Source organism: Tupaia chinensis, unplaced genomic scaffold (genome assembly GCF_000334495.1).
Source record: "Tupaia chinensis unplaced genomic scaffold, TupChi_1.0 Scaffold000527_1, whole genome shotgun sequence".
NCBI lineage: Eukaryota > Metazoa > Chordata > Mammalia > Scandentia > Tupaiidae > Tupaia > Tupaia belangeri.
In genome coordinates this window covers 6,700,876-6,722,472 of record NW_006160040.1, presented here as the reverse complement: position 1 = coordinate 6,722,472, position 21,597 = coordinate 6,700,876, and the positions used below count along the sequence as shown (strand labels likewise).

At 36.2% G+C, this 21,597-nt stretch overlaps 1 protein-coding gene across 3 annotated transcripts in view; it reads left to right on the top strand.

The window, feature by feature from the left end:
- The window catches only part of REV3L (REV3 like, DNA directed polymerase zeta catalytic subunit), a 123,667-nt gene that overhangs the window by 14,645 nt on the left and 87,425 nt on the right, over nucleotides 1-21,597 (top strand). The window contains exons 4-12 of one of the 3 annotated variants that reach the window (XM_006157005.3): nucleotides 497-590; nucleotides 3,013-3,107; nucleotides 3,184-3,288; nucleotides 4,374-4,458; nucleotides 5,160-5,308; nucleotides 10,428-10,544; nucleotides 14,003-14,240; nucleotides 17,189-17,331; nucleotides 17,916-21,591. In XM_006157005.3, coding sequence (XP_006157067.1) covers nucleotides 497-590; nucleotides 3,013-3,107; nucleotides 3,184-3,288; nucleotides 4,374-4,458; nucleotides 5,160-5,308; nucleotides 10,428-10,544; nucleotides 14,003-14,240; nucleotides 17,189-17,331; nucleotides 17,916-21,591 — 4,702 coding nt within the window. Of the gene's footprint in view, nucleotides 1-496; nucleotides 591-3,012; nucleotides 3,108-3,183; nucleotides 3,289-4,373; nucleotides 4,459-4,988; nucleotides 5,075-5,156; nucleotides 5,309-10,427; nucleotides 10,545-14,002; nucleotides 14,241-17,188; nucleotides 17,332-17,915; nucleotides 21,592-21,597 lie in introns of those variants that run through there. The other 2 variants (XM_014591040.2, XM_014591038.2) reach the window with 2 other exon arrangements.

Sequence of the window (21,597 nt, the reverse complement as noted above, 5' to 3'; positions counted from 1 at the left end):
TTTTTTTTGGAGAAGTTTTTGCTATAGGGTGTGTGTGTTCGCCAGAAAGACAGAGAGAGACAGAGAAACAGAAAGTGAGAAATCATGCCCCCTTCCCCCCAGGGAGGATGGCCATGCCTCAATCCCTTCTCCTCCATCCTCCTCTCTGGATCTTGGGCACACACACACACGTGCCCGGCATGAATTTATCTCACCAGGTCCAAGATTCCAACCACGGTCAACTACATGGAAGTCCAGTGACAGCCATTATGCCATTACACTGTTCCCCGAAAATATGAGTTTTTTTGGTATGCCAGTGATTCTGATTGGCTGCAGGGCTGAGTATAGGATAAGAGCAGGATGGGGGAGGGATATCCCTGTGCGATGACCCTGTCAAGGGTGTGCTTTTCTGTCTGTCTGTCTGTCTCTCTCTCTCTCTCTCTCTCTCATAAAGGAAGTAAATAAATGAACTTTCACAAAAAGTAGACTTTTTTTCCTTTTACCTTTCTCTTTCTAGGTGGTATCTTGCATGCAACTGGATCACGTAAGGATCGGTTATCAGGAAATTCCCCTGGTACTTTATTTCGGTGGGAAGAAGATGAAATACCAAGGTTAGTTAACATTGTAAAGGAAATGAAAATTTTACTAATGTTGTAGCTGTCATCAGAAATCAGTAATTACCATAAGTTAATTTAAAACTTCTATTATATTGGGTCTTTTTAATCTGTAAGTTTATCAAAAAAAAGTAAATATGAATGTTAATATGTTACATGGAATTACAAGTTTTAAAAAATTATGCAATTTACCTAGTTATGACCTAATTAAAAAGGGATCTGAAGTAAAGTCTTTTATTTTTTTGTCACAAATAGGACTTGCTATGTGTCACTATTAAAAGTCTGAACTTTAAACAGATTCTTGGGCTGGTGGTTCATATCCATCAGCTCGTTCAACTTTGGCACCCGTCTCATCCCCAGTATCTTTTCCAGAGCAACTACCTTCACCATGAAGCTCCATGAGTTTTCCCAATTCATACTCGGGCTTCAGCATTTTTACTTTTCTGACAAAGACATCATGAAGAGGGTAGATGGATTGGCAAACCTTTTCTTTGTCTTTTCCAGTGCTATCTGGAATCAGTTTATTGACCACTTCTTTCAAGTCAGTTGTCTGCACCTCCCAGGTCATGATTTCCATCATTGTCTTCCAGATTTGGCAGACCTGCTGTTGCTGAGTATAAGGGGTCTTCCGTATCTGATTGTTGCGTTTTTTAGTAAACCCAACACCAAAGAGACGAAGCAAATAACCATGGGTAGTCTTGACATCGACATGAGCTTCAGTCATAGTCTGCCATTTTTTGACCATGGAAAACATTTTGTCACGGGTGAGATCCATGCAATGGAAGTTAATCAGGCAGTTTTTACCCTGAACGTCCTCAGTAATTAGCTTGAACTTTCTAAATGTGACTTTGTCATTCTGCAGATCTGCAAGGCTCACTTCAAACACACAGCCCTTAAGGCCGTCAGATGCGATTTTAGTTCCTTGAGTCCTGGTAACCAGGGTTTTTCCAATACTTCTTGTAGAAGTTAACCATAGCAGGTGCTTTCACGTCATACCAATCTTTTTTAGAAAATGGATCAACCAATTTCTTCTTGGCTCCCTTTTTGCTGCCTTTTGTAAGGCGCTTATTCTCGTCAACTGCCATAGTGCTACTCAGAGAGCCAAAAGGGCTGAAGTAGTCTTATACTTACCTCCAGCATCCATCTTGATCATATACTTTAACTTGGTATCTTATAACTTATCAAGTGAAAAAAACTGCATTCATTAAATAATTGCAACTTTAAAAACCCCAATAGCAAATTTTTAAAGAGTTATTTTACTTAAATTTTATTATTATTATTATTATTTAATTTGGCCAGAGAAAGAGAGATTTTTAATTCTGAAAACTTTCTCTAAAAATACCTTCTATTCTGAATGTCTGAAACAGTTTTATAATTAATTGAAAATTTCTGTGAGATTGTTTTTGTTTTATAAATTTTTTAAAGTGCTTTTGCCATAGTGTGCGCTCACTTGCAGGAGAAACACTGAGAGTAAAAGTGAGAATTCACCCTCCAGGGGTGATGAACCCCCTGAAATCCCTTTTCCTCCATTCTTTTCTCAGGGCTTTGGACATGTACGCCCAGAGTGATGTAGATTTTCAAGCTACTAAATCCAGGACTAGAACTGTGATTGGCCATGTGGGGGTCTAGTACCTTAACCACCACACAACCTGCTGGCCCCCGAAATTGTTTTTTTTTTTGGGTTTTTAATTTGTTCTTTTTAGAGGTTTCTGTGTTACGGAGAGAGACAGAGACAATGAAAAGGAAAGTGAGAAATCCCTCCCCAATGCCCCCCCCCCGCCCCAAGCGGGGGATTTTTTTGTGGCCTCACTGGTCCCTCCCCTCTCCCACTCCTCTCTCTGGATCTCGCACACACACACACACACACACACACACACCCCTGACTTGAGTTTCGAGTCACCAGCTCCAGGATTTGAACTGCGGTTGGCCATGTGGGAGTCCAGTGATATAACCACTACTTCATCTGCTGGCCCACTCCCAAGATTGTTTTTGATTTTATTGTTTCCCTCCTTTGTAACATTTGTTACGCCTAGAATATATGTAGAATATACTGGAAAATAATCTCAGTAGAGTTGCTAATATGATAGGTTTTGTGTCTTTCTCATCCTATTTTTCATTTATCTGTATGCACATGGTGTCAATTATGTCATGAATAATTGTGAATTAATAGTTTTTCCGTTTACCATCTAAATAGAAAATATTGTAGGGGGATTTCAGAGGGGAATTCAAACGGTTTGTGGAAAAGTGAATTAAAGTACTAGTTTATTTTGTTACAAAAATCTTTTGAAATCAATGCATTATTTTTTCATAATAAGCATTTTCCATGACTTTTGAAGACCCCCCCTCCTGTATAAGTAAGAAAAATCTTACAAAGTTTACACTAACATAATTTGTGTTTTTTGATATCTGTTAACCACAGCTCTTTAATACTGGAAGGTGTTGAACCACAGAGTACATGTGAATTAGAAGTGGATGCTGTAGCTGCTGATATCTTAAATCGGCTGGACATTGAAGGTACATATACAATTAATTAATTAAAAAAAAAAAACATTTTAACCCTGGTACTATTAAAGTATTATTGTGATTACAGCTCAGATTGGTGGAAACCCTGGTCTACAGGCCATATGGGAAGATGAAAAGCAACGGCGAAGAAACAGAAATGAAACTTCTCAAATTAGCCAGCCTGAATCACAAGGTATAAACCTAATCAAATTCTGATGATTTTTTTTAAAAGAAAATATTTTAGTGGAAAAGTTTAAGCCACTGAGTTTTTACCTTGACATTGGATTTTAATTTTTAACTTTACTTTTACTTTTTACCTTTTCTGTGTATTTTTTCCTGTTGTTATTGCTGTTCAACTAGTAGGTCTTTATCTTTATAACTGTCTCCAAGGCATCCCTTATTATTTGTTTCCCTATGATAAATTGACATCCTCCTTGTCTTTGATTTTCCATGTACTTTGTCCTCTTCACTTTTTTGTTTCTTTTTTCATCCTCTAGTCTATTCTAGTCTCTGTATTTTCAAATGAGCTTTAGAAAATTCACAGAAATTCTAAGATGAGCCTCATCTTAGAATGTTTTAGTTTATTAAACTTTGGAAATTTAATCCATAAAAAACTGTCCCCAAATTATTTTTTGAGCATGTCATATAAACCCCCAATTAGATCATCTTGTACTTTCTGAAGAAAATATTCATGTATTATTAAACACTGCTACATTCAAAAGGAATTTTAGGGGACTGAAATAAATATCATGAATATAATAAAATTTTAAAAATAAATGTACAAGAGCAAAAGGTCATTCAAAAGGCCAATGAATTTGAAACAGTCTTAAGCCTGTATTCAAGTCCAATTAAACTGTAAAGTTTTCACTGTGAAATCTTGGGCACTAAAAATGTTTCGATGTATTTTGAGTGCCTTTTACGTTATTTAAAATATTAGGTTGTTGGGAAAGTCACGGCATATTTTTCTATGCAAAACTGTATCATGACTTTCCTGACGATCCAATAAAAATATTTTGCAAAGGTCCAGGGTGTGCCATACATTTATGGGTTGTTAACAGTTTTTTGTTTTAGATTTAGTTATGATTATAAAATTTAATTCTGAACTATTAGTGTTTATTTTCCAACTTCAATAACAACCATTTGTATTTTGTTTGGTTAAGTTGTATTGTATGTGTCTAGAGAAAGAAATGCCTGCCATTTTAAAACTACTTTGGGAGAAAGGAAAATATTTCATTCATTTACTGTCTTCATTTTTTAATGCACTTTTAAAATTCAAAGATCGCATGTTTGTGCCAGCAACGGAAAGTGAAAAAAAGTTTCAGAAGAGACTTCAGGAAATTCTCAAACAGAATGATTTCTCTGTGTAAGTAGTTATTTATTACAGATCTCAGAACTAATTTTATTACTTTGTTATCTAGTGCTATAAAGAATATGTTTTAATTAAGCAGAACATTATCAGGATCTGTGGACTACAGTGATGGATCCCAGGAGTTCTCTGCTGAGTTAACATTGCACTCTCAGGTTCTTTCTCCTGAAGTGCTTCAGTGTACACCAGCCAATGTGGTAGAAGTCCACAATTTTCTATGCAAAACTGTATCATGACTTTCCTGACGATCCAATAAAAATATTTTGCAAAGGTCCAGGGTGTGCCATACATTTATGGGTTGTTAACAGTTTTTTGTTTTAGATTTAGTTATGATTATAAAATTTAATTCTGAACTATTAGTGTTTATTTTCCAACTTCAATAACAACCATTTGTATTTTGTTTGGTTAAGTTGTATTGTATGTGTCTAGAGAAAGAAATGCCTGCCATTTTAAAACTACTTTGGGAGAAAGGAAAATATTTCATTCATTTACTGTCTTCATTTTTTAATGCACTTTTAAAATTCAAAGATCGCATGTTTGTGCCAGCAACGGAAAGTGAAAAAAAGTTTCAGAAGAGACTTCAGGAAATTCTCAAACAGAATGATTTCTCTGTGTAAGTAGTTATTTATTACAGATCTCAGAACTAATTTTATTACTTTGTTATCTAGTGCTATAAAGAATATGTTTTAATTAAGCAGAACATTATCAGGATCTGTGGACTACAGTGATGGATCCCAGGAGTTCTCTGCTGAGTTAACATTGCACTCTCAGGTTCTTTCTCCTGAAGTGCTTCAGTGTACACCAGCCAATGTGGTAGAAGTCCACAAAGATAAGGAGCTGAATAAAGGTGAGATTTTCTTTTCAAATATACAGAAAATACTGTAACAGACATCTCTGTATCCAGCACTGAGATATTAATATTTGGTAAATTTGCTAGGATTGTTTTTTTCTCTATGAAATAAACACTATGGATATAGCAACGATCCTAATATTCTTTTACCCTTACTACATCTTGGGTTTTTTTGGTTTTGTTTGTTTGTTTACCACAGAGCATGTGTGCTTACCAGAGAGGCAAAAGACAGGGAGAGGGAAGGTGAGAAATCACCCTCCAGGGGAATGGCCCTGCCACAGTTCCTTCTCCTCCGTGCTCCTTGGGATTTTGGGCACGTACGCACACATGCTCAGCAAAATTTTCAAGTCACCATCCAGGACTTGAACCATAGTTGGCCATGTGGGATTCCAGCCACCTTAACCACTGTGCCACCTGCTCACCCCTGCATTTCTTTCTTTTCTTTTTTTTATTAATTTAATTTTTTTTTAATTTACATTTTCACAGATACAACATGGTTTTTCAAAGCATGCATGCAGTGCATGTCAATCAAGTCATATATTATCCTCAGCAGATTACTTTCCTTTCTTGTGTCTGTTAAATGTTCTTTTCCTGAGCTCCTTCCTCCTGCCCCGTACTCTATTATACTGTGTCTGGTATGTGCCTTTGCCCTCCCTTCTATTATATCTTCTAGTCTTTCAGTTTCTGCCATAAAGTGCAGACTTCTGGTATATATTGAATTCTTTATTACATCTCTAAAGGTGAGCACTATCCTGACGTTGATACAAACTAATATATGATATATGACTTTTTATTTTACTATATATACATGTATATGTACTATTGTTTTAGGTTTTCAGTTTTATGTAAGTACTGTTCTGTTTGGCATAGATTAAGCAACTTGATTTTTTTCATTCATTTTTTTTCCCTTTTGTGTGTGAATGAGTGTGTGGTTTTAGACAAGGGTTCTCTGTATCACAATCCTCCTGCCTTAGCCTCCCACACAACTGGGACCATAGATATGTTCCACCACTGTAGTTTTTTCAGACAGGGTCTCAATATGTTGCTTATGCTCTTCTGTCATGATTCTCCTGCCTCAGTCTCATGAGTAGATGGGACTACAGGTCTATGCCACCATGCCTAGCTTTTTAGGGTGAGCCAGGAATTGAACAGGTTCCCATGTAGACTCAGTTCCTCAAGCAGCAAGCAGCATCCAACTCCCACTACTGAGACTGGGCCCAACACTTCTTTCATGAGTAAAAGAGTGTGAGAATGCACAAGAGAGACATAAAGAGAGAAAATGAGTGGCACCACCCTGCTTCCCATCCCCAAGAAGGTCTAGTCATGCTGAGGTCCCCTTCCCCTGGCCTTCCAACCAGTCAGGATTATGGGAGCACATGCTGCCTGGCATGTTTCAGGCTAACTCAGGATACGGACCCTGGTTGATCGTGTGACTTAAGCATTGCTGATGGGCATCCTATCACCTTATGCCTCCTGCTGAGCTCCAGCATTGTATTGGGTCATCAGAAAAGTCATGACATGTTTTTCTATGCAAAAATGCATCATAACTTTTCTGAAAATGCAGTATTTTTAAGCAACTTGATTGAAATATAATTGATATAGCATAAAATTCATTCATCTTTCTTTAAAAAGATTATTTATTATTTAATTTTATTCAATACTGTTATTGCTGTAGAGCACGTATACTCACCAGAGAGAGAGAGAGAGAAAGTGAGAAAGTAAGCTGCCAGATCCAGGTCTTCAACTGTGGTCAGTCATGTGGGAGTCTATCACCTTAACCACCATACCACGTGCTGGCCCCAGACTCATTTATCTTAAAAATATATAATTAACATGGGACCAGCAGTTAGTGTAAAGGCTATGTCGCTGGACTCCCATGTAGTTGACCACGGTTCAAGTCCTGGATCCAGTGGCTTAAACTCATGCCGGGCATGTGTGCATGCATGCCCAAGATCCTGAGAGGAGAATGGAGGAGAAGGGATTGCTGTATGGCCAACCCCTCTGGGGGCTGATTTCTCGCTTCTGAGTCTCTGGCAAGTGCATGCACCCTATAGCAAAAATCTCTCTTAAAAAAATACACACACACATACATATATATGTGTATATATATTTCAGTAATTTACAGCAAATTTATGGAATTGTGCATACATCTTCACAACCTGATATTAAAACATCTCCATCAGCACAAAGGACCCCCTATGCAGTCTTGCCTATTCTCGCTGCAACCCTAAGTAACTACTAATTTACTTTCTTATCCCTCTACGTTTACCTTTTCTAGATATATAACATCATATATTATCATACATTTACAATATATTGTGTGTGACTTATTTTGCTTAGCATAATGCTTTCAAGGTTTATTCTATCAGTATTTCATTTCTTTTTATTACCTTTGTATAGATATATCATATTTTGTTTTCTTCATAAGTTGATGGATAGATATTTGAGTGTTCTTCATTTTTTGCTAAGAATAATGCTGCTATAAACAGTAAACCATGAAATTAGATTAAATATATTATGAAAAGAGTTGTAAAATAATGAAAATAGTAACAAGTTAAACCAAAAAGAATAAACTTCATTGCAAAAATTACCTTTGCACAGTCAAAGAAAGAAAGGATATTACTGCTATAAACAGTTTTGTTGTTTTGTTTTCTTACTTTTTTTTTGAGAGGTTTTTGCTATAGGGCATGTGCACTTGCCAGAAAGAGACAGAGAGACAGCCACGTCGCAATCCCTTCTCCATTCTCCTCTCAGGATCCTGGGCAAGCATGCACATGTACCTGGTGTGAGTTTCTAATGTTTATTAATTTATTTTTTTCCATGAGTCAGAGAGACAGAAAGAGAAAGCTAGACAGAAGCATACCCCCAACAGGGTTTTGATGCCATACTCCACCTGTAGCCTCATTTAGCCCTGTATTGTGGGCACATTGATGCCCATCATACTTAGAGAGGCCTCTAGTCATGAACCTGAAACCTTCCCATGCAGCCTTCCAGAGCTTCACATTTTACTGTTGTGCTGTCTTCCGGCTCCCAGGATTTTTTATCTTCTGTATCAAATTGTATAATATACAAATATGATACATCATTTCAGTGTGGCATTGAGCCAGTCCTAATTTTTATTTTCTAATGATAAGCTACCTTTGGACAACTAAAGTAAACCCTTCTTGGTCACAATAGTGATTTATTTTCTTAAGCATTTGACATCTACTTTGCTTATATTTTGTTAGAATTTTAACCTTTCTTAAAAGAGGTTTTTGCCTTAGGGTGCATGTGCTCACCAGAGAGAGAGAGAGATAAGAGAAAGTGAGGGAAAGTGAGAAACCATCCCCCAGGGGGATGGCCACACTGCAATTCCTTCTCCTCCATTCTCCTCTCGGGATCTTGATCGTGCATGCACATGTGCCTGGTATGATTTTCAAGCCACTGAGTCCAGGCCTTGAACTGTGCTTGGCCATGTGGGAGTCTAGCAGTGTAACCACTACGCCATCCACTGCTCCCCCCTTTTGTTTATTAATATTGAGAAAGAGCCATACCTTGTCCCATTATATGAGTTGTATAGCTTTCCTTCTTTTCAGCTTTCTAAGAATTATTAGGGCAAAACCTGTAGTGCAGTAGTAAGGCATACCACAGAGGAAGCTGGATCTAGTCCTGGCCTCAACATCATGTGTGTGCCCAGGATCCTAACAGTATGGAGAAGAAAGATTATGGCATGACAGGGTCCCTTTGGGGGCACTTTCTCTATTTCTCTCTCTCATACATATACCTCCTAGCATAAAAAAATTTTAATTAAAAAATAACTTGTATTAGATTGAAATAATCTTTTCTTGAAAATTTGCTAGATCCTATCTGTAAAGCCATAAATACAGTATAGTTTTTCTTTGGGAAGATTTGTATGTGTGTTACAGAATGGGAAATAAAACAGATAGATTTAAACTATTGATTCAGTTTTTCTAATTATTATAGGTCTACTTCAGATTTCTATTTCTGCTTTAGTCATTTCATGTCACTTTTCTTTTTTTTGCTATTGGGCATGTGCACTCGTTGGAGAGACAGAGAGAAGAAAAGTGAGAAATCACCCTCCATGGATGGCCATACCACACTCCCCTCTTGGCTACTCTCCTAGGATTCTGGGCATGCATACACATGCGCCTGGCATGAGTCTTAAGCCTTCAGGTTTTTGAATCCCCTTCAGGGATTCAAACTGCAGTCGGCCATGTGGAAGTCCAGTGCCTTAAACACCACACCACCTGCTGGCACCTATTTTTTTCTTCTGAGAAATTAGCAATTTTATGTGATTTTTTTGCTATAGAGTGCATGCACTCACTGGAGAGACAAAGTGAGAAATCACACCCAGGGGCATGGACATGCTGCAATCCCTCTTCTTTCATTCTCCTCTTGGGACTCTGGGCAGCGTGAGTTTTAAGCTGCTAGGTCCAGGACTCGAACTACAGTTGACTGTGTCAGAGTCCAGCAACGTAACCATTATGCCACCTACTGGTCCCTCTTGTTTAAATATTTTGGGCATGCACAAAAATCATGCTGTTCAAGCTTCCAGTTCTGACATGTGACCCATGCAGCCACTCTGTTCAGGCTGCCAGGTCTAGGACTCTAACCACATGGCAGGCCATGTAAGATCCAGCCACCTTAACCACCAGGCTGCCAACTGGCCTGGTACTGGTATTTTAACTTTTTTTTTTTTTTTTAATCTTTGGCAATCTTCTTTTTACTGCTAATATAGTTCATCATAACTTTCTCTTTAATTTGTTTTGATCATTCTTGCCAGTCTTGCCTAGTTTATTGTTAGTTTCAGCAAACCTACATTTGTTTTTAATAATCCTCTCAATTGTTTTTGTTTTAGGATGAACTGTTTTTCAATCTTTTGTTTGTTTGCTCATGTATTTTGATTAAACACTCCTTATTAGTCATTAGTCAGGCTATGTCCTAGGATTTGTCACCTCAAAAATAATAATTCTTGAAGATTTTAATTCTTTTCCTAAAAACTTGAAGGCACTTGATTTAAATTAAGTTCCTGAAGCAGGAAAAAAGAACTATTTTCTAGTTAGTGGTTATATTTTAGTCATTGCATTAGTGTTTTTGTATTCTTTATCGTCTTAAGGTCACAGACACAAAGTGGAGGAAGCTTTTATCAATGAAGAAGCAATTTTGAACCTCATGGAGAATAGTCAGACATTTCAACCTTTGACCCAAAGACTGAGTGAATCACCAGTTTTCAGTAAGTAACAATCTTATTACAAGTAGTAATATTTACTACAGTAAATACTTGGTATTTTAAATCAGTGTGAGTTCTGAGGAGTATTCTTTTCTTTGATTTGAATAGATTAATATTGTATGTTTAATAAATACTGGGTGTAAATATGAAATCTTGCGTTAAATCAAGTGGCTTTTTAAAATTTTTACATAGCTTTTTTTCCTTTTTTAAATTTTTTTTTTTTCTTTTTGCTGTAGGGTACATGAACTTGCTGTAGAGAGGGAGAGACAGAAAGTGAGAAATCACCCCTGGGGGGATGGCCACTCCACAGTCCCTTCTCCTCCATTCTCCTCTCGGAATTTTGGGGAATTTTGGGCACGCATGCAAATGTGCCTGGCATTTACATGGCTTTTTCTAAGAAACAACTGTGAAAACAATTTTTAACTTTACTTTGATTGGAGAAAACCATTACTGTTTTCAGGAGAAATTCCAATTATTTTGGATTAATACTCTCCAAAGTTAAGTATATCAATCAGACACCATAATTGAATCTTTCTTCTGTATATCAGAAATCTCACTGGACAGTTCCTTTCAAGTCATTAACTTTTGGCCAGTGAGGCACATGGCATTTATTTTAGAGTGTCCTTGCATCACTCTAAGTAAGCACATTTTCATTAGCATCATAAACCATTTATAAGACTTATTTTCAATAATTTAGAGGCATCTTTGGGAGAAACTTATTTGAAACGTTGAAGAGTAAAATATTGTTAACCTTAATGCCTCTACTTTTATCTGGTATAGTTGTTTTATATTTCTTCATTTTTCCCCCCTTTTTTTATAGGATCAAATGTGATCCCAGCTCCTTATAATGTCATCTCTGTAATTTATACTTCATATGAATGAAACATAAGTTGACTAATTATGGACAATACTAAAATTACTGTGCACACTCATATTTCAAAAATATTTTGAACAGGGATAGAGAACTTTTCTATGTGTTAAATGAGTGACCACATGTAGGAGGAAGTCACCTTAAAGCCACATTAAAAAAAATTTTTTTAAATTATTTTAACTTTATTGGGACCAACAGTTAGCGTAATGGCTATGTCGCTGGACTCCCACGTAGTCGACCGCGGTTCGAGTCCCGGACCTGGTGGCTTAAACTCACGCCGGGCACGTGTGCATGTGTGTCCAAGATCCCGAGAGGAGAATGAAGGAGAAGGGATTGTGGCGTGGCTATCCCCCCTGGGGGGTGATTTCTCGCTTTCTATCTCTCTGTCTCTCTCTGTCTGTCTGGCGAGCGCACACGCCCTATAGCAAAAACCTCTTCAAAAAAAAGAAAAAAAATTATTTTAACTTTATTTATTTAGATTTTACCAGAGAGAGACAGAATGAGAGAGAAAGAGAGGGAAAGTTAGAAAGCAAACCACCAGGTCCAACTCTTGAACCGTGGTCAGTCATGTGGGGAGTCAAGCACCCTTAACCACCATTCTACTGGCCAGCCCCCACATTAAAATATTAATTTGAGGTTTACAATCTAAAATGTTCTATTTCTCCATCTAAATAAGTTAATACATATACCGGCATAATTAAATAATATTTTAATTAATTAAAAAAAGGTAAGAGCGGTAGAAACAGTCAAGAAATTGAAAAAGAGGTGAAGGAAAGAGGCATCTCTGTATTTCATTACATTAGGCAAATATATTGTGTTATTAAACAGATATATTGGGTTGTCAGAATGTCATGATACATATTTGCATAGGAAAAATATGTCTTGATTTTCTGACAACCTGATAATTCCCCCTTTGTCTAAGGTTCGAAAAATGCAATTTCAGTGTTATCAAAGATCTGAGAGGCAAATAGCTTTAATTTATTTATTCTGATTTTTTAAGTATGAGGAAGGAGAGAAAACAAATTATTTAAAAAAAAAAAAAGAACCATTAGGATCAGCAGATGGTGTAATGGTTACGTTGCTGGACTCATACATGGTCAACCGCCATTCATGTCCCAGACCCGGCAGCGTAAAATTCGCACCAGCCGCATGTGCATACATGCCCAAAATCCCGAGAAGAGAATGGAGGAAAAGGAATTGCAGCATGGCCATCCACTCTGGGGGGGGGTTTCTCGCTTTCTGTCTCTCTGTTTCTCTCTGTCTCTCTGGTGAGCACACACACCCTATAGCAAAAACCTCTCTACAAATAATAATAATAATTATTATTATTGCCAAAATTGCTCTAATCAAATATTTTTATTTTGATATTGCATTTGGTAGTATGACTGAGCAAATTTTTAAAATATTAACAAAAGAAACCTGAAACTTGATATTTTAATACATACGGAATGTTCTATTTCATTTTACAAGGAAAAATATTGTTTACTAGATTAGAATAGACCTCTATCTTCATGGTATTATTTTTTATTAATAGCTTTATTGAGATATAATTATAACATAAAATTTTGCTTTTCAAATGTATGATATGGTGGTTTTTAGCATAGTCATGCTGTTGTGCATCCATTTCCACTAATTTCAGAACATTTTCATCACCCAAAAAGATACTCTGTACCACCAGCAGTTCAATTCCCATACTTCTTCCTAGCCCCTAGCAACTACTCATCTGTTTTCTACTACTCATGCTATATGCTAAATAATAAGTAGGAGAGAAAGTGTGTTTACATGTATAATTTTTAAGGCACTTTCTTAGCATTCATTTATATATTTGTTACATGCATTGTATTTATTTTGAACACTCGCAAGCATGTTTGATTTATTATTCTTCAAGTTTAAGTATGTAAACTTGGGCATCTTGTTAAAATGTATATAGCCCTACCTAGGTGCTACTTTATAGGATGCCTAAAGTTAGACTTGTGTTCATGGACATGTATATATCAGCTGTGTTTGCTATGAAAATATTTAGATTAATTAAGATCTTTAGTAATTCAATAAAAAATGGGGGGGAAACAGTATAGAAAGTAAACATAGATACCAGAGACAGTGTGGGAAGAGAGTGGGAGATGGCAGAGGGTAAGAGATGGGGAATCAAGGATGGGGGGGGAAGCAAAACATACAGGAAACAAGAAATGGAAAATCACTTGTTGACAATAATGTGTATGTTGATGTGCTTGATTGAGACAATATACAGTGTACTCTGGATGGAAAATCTCATTTTGTATGCTGTAATGATGTACAGTGAATGAACGTAAACAAATAAATTTAAATTAAAAAAAAATGTAAAAGCCTGTGCCTACCTCAGAAATTTAGATCCTGTGAATCTAAGATTAGGACTGAGAATCTTTTTAATAAGATCACGAAATTACCGTAATGCGGATGTTCCAGGGATCCTCAATACCTGGGCCTTTGTACCAGTATTAATCTTTTAGCATGTGCCAGTATCTGTAATGTTGTTATTTATAACCAATCTGAATTGTTTGGTTATTTAGAAAACTTTAGTTACTTTTTGGTGATTGCTTCCCTTGTTTTATAGTGGCCAGTAGTCCTGATGAGGCTCTGGTACATCTGCTTGCTGGTTTGGAAAGTGATGGATATCAGGGAGAAAAAAATAGGATGCCATCGCCATGTCATTCCTTTAGAAACACTAAAAATCTCCAGAACAGCGATGACGAAGAAAATGAGCCACAGATTGAAAAAGAAGAAATGGAGCTTAGTTTGGTGATGTCTCAAAGGTGGGACAGCAATATTGAGGAGCATTGTGCCAAAAAGAGGTACATTTTTGTTATTTCAGTTATTTAATAACTTCTTTTGTCATTATCATTGTTCTTTAACCAGAAATTATTTCTTACAATTATTTATAATATAAAACGTTTAATTAATTAGATTGACTTCTTTCAAATCTCTTTTAAAGGCTAGTTGATGGCATGGTAGTAGGTAAGGTCGCTTGATCCCACATGATAAATTGCACAATTCAAGTCCCAGACCAAGTGGCTTGAAAAACATGCCAAACATTTATGCATGCATGCCCAAATCCCAAAAGGAGGGAGAAATTGAGAAGAAGGGATTACAGTGTGACCATGCCCCTGGGGGTTGCTTTCTCACTTTCTCTTTCTCCCACGAGCACACATGTCCTCTGGCAAAAAAACAAAACAAAACAAAAAAAAAAACACTTTTTTTTTCCCATTTAAAATTATGCTTTTTAAAAAACTTTGATTTCTAATTTTAAAATTGCACTATTTTTTTAACAGAGAACTTCATCTTTTTTTCTGTGTTTACTGTTTCTTCCCTTTGCTCTTCACACCATCTACCACCTACTCTCTACTACACACTTCCCTCCTTTACAGTCTCTGGTATCTATACCTATCGTCTCTACTATCCTATCTTCAGATCTTTCAATTTCTGCCTATGAGTACAGACATTTGGGACATATTGAGTGGAGATATATAGTGTGTATCTTTCAAAGTCTGGCCTTTAAAAAAAATCTCTAAGGGGAACCAGCAGTTAGCGTAATGGCTATGTCGCTGGACTCCCACGTGCCCGGTGGCTTAAAACTCACGCCGGGCGCGGGTGCGGGTGTGCCGTCTGGCGAGCGCACGCGCCCTACAGTGAAAATCTCTCCAAAAATAAATAAATAAATAAAAAATTTAAAAAATTAAAAAAAAATCTCTAAGTATTGTTTTGTTTTTTGCTATAGGACACATGTGTACACTGGAGAGACAGAGAAAGAGAGACAAAAAGCAAGAAATCACCCCTCCAGGGGGAAGGGCTTTTTCATAATCCCTTCTCCTCCATTCTCCTCTTGTGACTTTCGGGCATGCACACACATGCCTGGTGTGAGTTTTAAGCTGACAGGTGCAGGATTCAAACTGCAGTTGACTACATGGGAGTCCAGCAACATAACCATTATGCTGTTTGCTGGTCTCTAAACTTAACCTATTTTTTGTTTGTTTTAAGAATTATCTTATTTAGTTTTATTTATTTTATTTATTTATTTTATTTTGACCAAAGAGGGACAGAGTGAGAGAGAGCCGGAAAATGGGAAAGCAAGCTGCCAGATCGGGGATTTGAACCATGAGCCAAGTGGGAGTCCAGTGCCCTTAACCACAATGCCACCTGCCAACCCCACCTAAACTTAATTTAAAAAAAAATATTTATATAGGGGGACTTGAAACTCATGCCAGGTACATGTGTGTACATGCCCCAAATCCCGAAAGGTTAATGGAAGAAAAGGGACTGTGGCATGGCCATCCTCTCTCTAGGTGGTAATTTCTTGCATTCATTCTTTCTGTCTCTACGGCAAATGCACACACCCTATAGCAAAAAGAAAATTATCTCCCCCATCAAAAGGTATTTATATATGTAGCATTAACATGTAGATGTTAAATGGTACCTCCTTATCTCAGAACTTGAAGAAAATAATGTTTGAGAGTTAAATTGTTACAGAACAGCAATGAAGTCAACTTAAGGCAAGGAATTGGCTTCCAGGCCTGGTTAGACAGAAAGAATTAAATATTGAAAACAAATAATAAAATATGAGATTCTCAGAAGCAAGCCTTGGTATTCTGACTTCCCAAGGTAAACGAATGAGATGGCACTGTGGTTTTCCCTGTGAACTTGATTGGTTTAAATCTGCCCCTGAGTTGTATGTTTTGTGTGTAGAAAAAATTAGGCCATTGAACCTGAAAGTCTATCTGTGCCTCTCTTTTAAACCCTTGTAGGCTATACTAACAGTTTTAAAGTCTGTATTTAAAATTTTCTATCTCAATTCCGTTATTGAAAAGTGAAAGAGATTAATCCATAAATTCAGTGTTTATTTACATATTATATTATTTATTTTGTTACTCATCAAATCAGGGAATAGAAATCTTCAGATGTGATGTTATATTCCCTCTCACATAGTCTCTATTTTGTTAACAGGCATAGTTCATCTCATGATTAAATTCGTGTTTACATGTGTATTAACTGGATCAATTCTGTGAAAACCATGCCAAGTTTAAGCTTAGAAAAAAAACCTAAACATTTCACAAACTTATATTAGGAAGAGAATGAATAGACTCATAGTGTCTAAAAACAGAATTCATTAATTCTAGTCTGTATATTGAATGTTACAGTCTGCCCTGGCTACTCTCCTTTAAGGATACTGGGGGAAAAAAAAGAAAAGAAAGAGAAGTGTAAGGATCTGTGAACATTGTCACTTTTGAAGAACTTTTTTTAAAAAATATTATATTTAACTTTATTCATCATTATTATTGTTACTTTATACTTTGACCAGAGAGAAACAGAGAGAGAGAGGGAAAGTGAGAAAAGAAGCTGCCAGGTTTGGCACTAGAACTATGGTCAGCCATGTGGGAGTCTGGCGCCTTAACTACCACACCACCTGCTGGCCCTTTTGAAGAATTTTTGAATAGAGAATATGTGGTCTAATTATGAAGGAATTATGGGATAAGTGAGCTTTCATCCCAACTGTTATTTGTGTATGTATATAGCTGTGAATATAGGAATTATGGTGTCTTCTAACTCACATGAAATGGATTATAAATTATTTATAATAATTTTTGTAGGAACTGTAGTAAAACATGATAAAAAGGAAAGTAAACCTGCTTTCCTTTTTAAAGGTACAATTTTCAGTTCTTTATTATTGTCTTACTGTTAGAAAGTCAAATTAGATGATGCTCTTTTCTAGTGATTATACTGATCCATGAGTCTTAATATTGTCTAGATCACTGTGCAGAAACACCCACAGAAGTTCATCCGAAGATGATGATTCGTCTTCAGATGAAGAAATGGAATGGAGCGATAACAATTTACTTCTTGCCAATCTTTCTATACCTCAGTTAGATGGAACTGCAGATGAAAATAGTGGTAAATAAACAAGTGCTAAGAGCATTTTGTTATTTAGAAACTAAAAAATGTTTTATTTTGAAACTGTAATCATTCTTCCTATGTAGTTGGCTAAGTTTTATTGCTTTCTAGAATTTTTTTTCTTTTGAAGGAATGTAGATAGATGATTTTTATTTTGAAGAGGATCTAACCTTTATTAACCACTGATTTCAGAACTTATAAACTTGAATTAGCTTATCATGTTAACATTTAAGTACCTTAAGAAACGATAATATATTATTCAGTTTATTTGGAACAGTAATGCAAAGAAGCATGTTATTTTATGAAAAAATTTGGAGATGATGGTATTTTTCCCATAATCTCCCAAAATGTTACTGAATATAATCTTATTTCTGGTTGAAATCATATTTATTTTTAAAATAATGACTGCTAGTGGTAGCTCATTCTTATTAGATCGATTAGATTATTTTAATAATAGGAGTGACTTTTGTTGAGATGAACATTTTAAACATGCAGTTCAATTTCTTTCATGGTGATAGTAATTCAATAAGGGTTTAAAATGTAAAGAAATTAGATTTATGTAAATTCTTTTTCCCCCATTCCAGACAATCCATTGAACAATGAGAACTCTAGAACCCATTCTTCTGTGATTGCAACAAGCAAGCTATCAGTAAAGCCCTCCATCTTTCACAAAGATGCTGCTACGTTAGAACCCCCATCTTCTGCTAAGATTACCTTTCAGTGTAAACACACAAGTGCCCTTTCTTCTCATGTTTTAAACAAGGAAGATTTAATTGAAGATCTTTCACACCCAAGCAACATAGAAAAAGCTGTAGATAATTCAGTTGTTTCTTTTACAAATGAAAGCACTTACTCTATGAAATACCCTGGATCTTTAAGCAGTACTGTCCATTCAGAAACTCCTCATAAAGAGAATAGTAAGAAAGATATCCTTCCAGTATCTTCCTGTGAAAGTAGTATTTTTGATTATGAAGAAGATATTCCATCTGTTGCAAGACAAATTCCAAATAGAAAGTATACAAACATTAGAAAGATTGAAAAAGATTCTCCTTTTATACATATGAACCGTCATACTAACGAGAATATATTGGGCAAAAATTCTTTCAACTTTTCTGACTTAAAAAATAAACTATCCTCTGAAGGAAATGAAAAAGGAAACAGCACAACTTTGAATAGTTTATTCCCTTCATCATTAACTGAAAATTGTGAATTGCTGTCATGCTCAGGGGAGAACAGAACTATGGTGCATTCTCTTGATAGCATTGCTGATGAAAGTGGACTAAATAAACTTAAAATTAGGTATGAAGAATTTCAAGAACATAAAACTGAAAAGCCAAGCCTCAGCCAGCAAGCAGCACATTATATGTTTTTTCCCAGTGTTGTTCTTTCTAATTGCCTCACTAGACCACAGAAACTGTCTCCTGTTACATATAAACTACAACCTGGCAATAAACCATCCCGGTTAAAATTGAATAAAAAGAAACTATTATGTCATCGGGAAACATCTATCAAAAGTAGTGAGACTGGATCTACAAATGATAATTGTATACAAAATAATCCTTATAATCATAATCCTGAGAAAGATAATATATTGGCCAGTGATTTAATTAAAGCAACTCGTGGAGCTTTTGAAAATAAAACAGCTGCAGATGGTTTTATAGACTGTCACTTTGCAGATGGAAACTTAGAACCTGAGCAGTCTTTTGGACTGTATGGAAATAAATACACTCTCAGAGCCAAACGCAAGGTAAATTATGAGACTGAAGATAGTGAGTCGAGTTTCGTAACACACAACTCAAAAATTAGCCTACCTCATCCCTTGGAAATTGGTGAAAGTTTAGATGGAAGTATCAAATCTCGAAAACGAAGAAAAATGTCTAAAAAGCTGCCCCCTGTCATCATAAAGTATATTATTATTAATAGATTTAGAGGGAGAAAAAATATGCTTGTGAAGCTAGGAAAAATAGACTCTACAGAAAAGCAAGTAATATTAACAGAGGAAAAAATGGAACTATATAAAAAGCTTGCACCTTTGAAGGATTTTTGGCCAAAAGTTCCTGACTCCCCTGCAACCAAATATCCCATTTATCCTTTAACACCAAAGAAAAGTCACAGAAGAAAATCAAAACATAAGTCTACTAAGAAAAAAACTGGTAAGCAACAGAGGACAAATGGTGAAAATATTAAAAGAACTTTGTCCTTTAGGAAAAAAAGGTCACATGCTGTTCTTTCTCCTCCCTCACCATCTTATAATGCTGAAACCGAAGACTGTGACTTAAATTATAGTGATGTTATGTCTAAACTAGGTTTTCTTTCTGAGAGAAGCACAAGTCCCATAAATTCTTCTCCACCTCGCTGCTGGTCTCCCACAGACCCAAGAGCTGAAGAAATTATGGCTGCTGTGGAAAAAGAAGCTACGCTTTTTAAAGGTCCTAATGCATATAAGGGTAAGACTGTTAATTCTCGAGTAGGAAAAAATAGTCGAGCTAGAGCACAAGTGAAGAGATCAAAAGCAAAGCTTGTTAATCCTTCTGTGGCAACTAAGAAAAGGAGTAAACGAAATCAGACAAATAAACTAGTAGAAGATGGAAAAAAGAAACCAAGAGCAAAACAGAAACAAAAAAATGAGAAAGGTTCATCAAGAAAGCACATAACACTTAGGGATGAAAAAATAAAATCTCAGTCTGGTGCTGAAGTTAAATTTGTGCTGAAACACCAAAATGCGTCTGAGCTCACAAATAGTTCTGGAGGCTCTCAACTACTTTTTAAACAGAAAGATGTGTCACTAACAGGCTCTGCTATAGATCATCCCCTCCCTGCTCCCCTACCTGCTGCAATGAATGCACAACAGAAGTTACCTGGCTGCTTTTCTTCTTTCTTAGAAAACAAGTCTGTAGATTTGCAAACATTCCCCAGTTCACGAGATGATTTGCACTCATCTGTTTGTGGTTCTGTAGGACCTGGAATCTCAAAAATTAACATTCAACGGTCTCATAATCAAAGTACTATGTTTACACTAAAGGAATCAACCTTGATTCAAAAAAATATATTTGACCTTTCTAACCATTTGTTTCAAGTAGCACAGAATACACAGATCTCTTCAGGCATAATGTCTCCGAAGACAGAAGATAATGCAAATATACAAAAAAACTATTTATCATCTTTTGGAAAGTTAAATGAATATCGCAGCTCCCTAGAATCAAAGCCAGACCAAGCATATGCCCCTAATTTTTTGCATTGCAAAGACAGTCAGCAGCAGATTGTGTGCATGGCAGAGCAGTCTAAGCACAGTGAAACTTGTTCTTCAGGAAATACAGAGGAAAGCCAAATGTCTAATAATTGCTTTGTAACTTCATTGAGAAGTCCAGTCAAACAAATTGCATGGGACCAAAAACAAAGGGGCTTTATTTTAGATATGTCAAATTTTAAACCTGAAAGGGTAAAACAAAGGTCATTGTCAGAAGCAATTTCACAAACCAAAGCACTTTCTCAGTGTAAAAATCAGAATGTGTCAACACCTTCCACATTGACTGAGGGACAGTCTGGGCTGGCAGTTCTAAAAGAATTGTTACAGAAAAGACAACAGAAAGCACAAAATGCAAATATTATGCAAGACCCATTGTCTAATAAACATCAACCAAACAAAAATACATCTGGTTCCCTTGAACATAACAAAGCAAATAAACGGACACGGTCAGTAACATCTCCAAGAAAACCTCGTACTCCCAGAAATGCTAAACCTAAAGAAAAAATTCCCAAACTTCTAAAAGTAGACTCTCTAAATTTACAAAACTCTGGTCAGTTGGATAATTCTCTATCAGATGATAGTCCCATCTTTTTTTCAGATCCAGGGTTTGAAAGTTGTTATTCACTTGAAGATAGCTTGTCTCCTGAACATAATTATAATTTTGATATTAACACAATAGGTCAGACTGGATTTTGTAGCCTTTACTCTGGAAGTCAGTTTGTCCCAGCTGATCAGAATTTGCCTCAGAAGTTTCTAAGTGATGCTGTTCAGGATCTTTTTCCAGGACAAACTATAGAAAAAAGTGAGTTTTTAAGTCATGACAACCAGAAGTGTGATGAAGACAAGCATCGTGCTTCAGACTCAAGCTCATGGATTAGATCTGGTACTTTAAGTCCTGAACTTTTTGAAAAATCACCCATAGATAACACTGAGACTCATCGCCACAACCAGTGGAAAAATAGTTTTCATTCCCTGACAACTCGGTCTAATTCAATAATGGATTCTTTCTGTGTTCAGCA